Here is a 2,192-nt window from a genome sequence, read left to right as displayed (position 1 = left end):
ATAAAGTTTAAACAAGTTGAAACCATTTTTGCTGCATAAGGAATCTGTCGTATGAGAATAAATAACTGAGCAGGAAGTGAATAAAACACGCTGTTATTTCTGTGACATGAAGATAAAGAGGTGAAGAAGCCGCTTTGAGACCATTATAACGCGTGGCACTTCCAGCTCCACAAAGGGGCGGGGCCTGTGTGACGTCAGTCACCGCCTCTCGCGCAGGCTGCGTCAAAAACCGTCGCGTTTGAAAGCATGTGGATGGACGAGAAGGTTTGAGACGTGTATCCGCGTGTGATAGAGATCAGCAGGGCCGGGCCTAAGCGCAGGAACACTAGAGCTCGGCTTTAAAGCATCTTCTACTGGGGAAAAAAATCTAAAGAAGGGAAAAAGATGAAAGAATAAAAGTTTAATACGGGAGAGAAAGAGCGAGCATGTGAGAGGTGAGAAAGGGAAGATGAAGGGCTCCTGGGGCAGTGACACAGCTGGGAGAAGGTCATGATTACTTAGGGGACAAAAACACAGAAGTTTGGACAAAGTCATGGCGCACAATCAGGAGCCCGGAGCCGCCGTGCAGACGCGCAACAGGCGCAGAGGGAAAAAGGACAGTAAGACCAGGACCGTGCACGCGAACGTGGTGTACGAGCAGCACAAGGACAACCGGCTGTACGCCAACAACAAGATCAAGACCACCAAGTACACCGTGCTGTCCTTCATCCCCAAGAACCTGTTCGAGCAGTTCCACCGCTTCGCCAACGTTTACTTCGTCTTCATCGCGCTGCTCAACTTCGTGCCGCTCGTTAACGCGTTCCAGCCGGTGCTCGCGCTCGCGCCGGTGCTCTTCATCCTGTCCGTTACCGCCATCAAAGACCTGTGGGAGGATTACAGGAGACACCGATCTGACCAGGAGATCAACCACATGGACTGTCTGGTTTACAGCAGGTACGGTCTCCAGGGCGCGGACACGACATGCGCAAACATCCGGGGGGAAACTATACATGTGGGGTGGCAGGGTGACTGGTGGGGTTGGTATGGGGACTAGGGGGTGACTCAATGGGGTGGCAGGGTGACTGGGGGGTGGCAGATTGACTAGGACGGGTGGCAAGGTGACTGGGGGGTGGCAGGGTGACTAACATCTAATTCAGTGTTCTACAGGTTCATCTTTTCTTTAGCATTTTTAAAAACTCATGATCTGCATCACTGCAGTGTGATATATAACCTTCTAAGTGCTGGCACCAGGGTGGCAGGGGCACTGTAAGGGGTGGCACCAGGGTGGCAGGGGAACTGTAAGCGGTGGCACCAGGATGGCAGGGACACTATAAGGGGTGGCACCAGGGTGGCAAGGACACTGTAAGGGGTGGCACCGGGGTGGCAGGGTCACTGTAAGGGGTGGCACCAGGGTGGCAGGGACACTGTAAGGGGTGGCACCAGGGTGGCAGGGACACTGTAAGGGGTGGAGATGTGTACCTTAATTCTGTATGATAACAGAATCTTTTCTTACACAAAGCTACAGCAAAGACATTTTGGATTCAACTTTCAAAAAATGTCTTTGGGGCGATTTCAGGGTGGCAAAAAGACTCTGAGGGGTGGCAACATTTAATTGTATGCACTCAAAAACCTTTTTAGCTGTGTTCTAGAGCAGAGAGATTTGTCTTTGTGTGTGGTGGTCATGGGGGGGGGCAGGCGCTCTATCGGAGGTGGTGACATGACGTATGTGTGTGATCTCAAACCTCCTGTATGTTTTTGGATGGGGTGTGGGGCATCTGGTAAACTAGTGGTTAAGATGTCAGGCTACCAATCAGAAGCTTGTGAGTTCGATCCCAGGTCCACCAAGCTGCTAATGTTGGGCCCCTGAGCAAGGCCCTTAACCCTCAAGTGCTCAGTTGATAATGAGATAATGTACAAGTCGCTCTGGATAAAGAATTCTGCCAAATGTAAATATAGAACCTTCAGAGCAAACTCGTAGGGCTGGATGAGAATGTTCTGTATGGTGGCATCGGGGTAGGAGGAGCACATTAAGGGTGGCAACATCATGCAAATAACACCAAACTCTTTATCGCATGTCTGAACCTTCATCTGTACATCATGCAGCATCATTTGGGGTGGCAAAGGGGTGACAGTGTCATTATGTAGGGTAAGGTTTTAGTCCCATGACCTTCAGATATCGAAAAATCATTCACTATGGGTGTGTAACGGGGTGG

General features: G+C 50.7%; 1 protein-coding gene across 3 annotated transcripts in view; it reads left to right on the top strand.

Annotated features, from left to right (window-relative positions):
- The first annotated feature begins 209 nt into the window (after nt 1-209).
- atp10a (ATPase phospholipid transporting 10A) overlaps nt 210-2,192 on the top strand; it is a 60,610-nt gene continuing 58,627 nt past the window's right edge. Inside the window, exon 1 of one of the 3 annotated variants that reach the window (XM_047813662.1) lies at nt 210-933. In XM_047813662.1, coding sequence (XP_047669618.1) covers nt 533-933 — 401 coding nt within the window. In that variant the 5' untranslated portion in view covers nt 210-532. The remainder of the gene's footprint in view (nt 934-2,192) is intronic. The other 2 variants (XM_027174102.2, XM_027174103.2) reach the window with 2 other exon arrangements.

This window comes from Tachysurus fulvidraco, chromosome 5 (genome assembly GCF_022655615.1).
Source record: "Tachysurus fulvidraco isolate hzauxx_2018 chromosome 5, HZAU_PFXX_2.0, whole genome shotgun sequence".
In the NCBI taxonomy this organism is placed as follows: Eukaryota; Metazoa; Chordata; class Actinopteri; order Siluriformes; family Bagridae; genus Tachysurus; species Tachysurus fulvidraco.
Note: the sequence above shows the minus strand (reverse complement) of the source record. Positions and strands in the feature narration are given on the sequence as shown.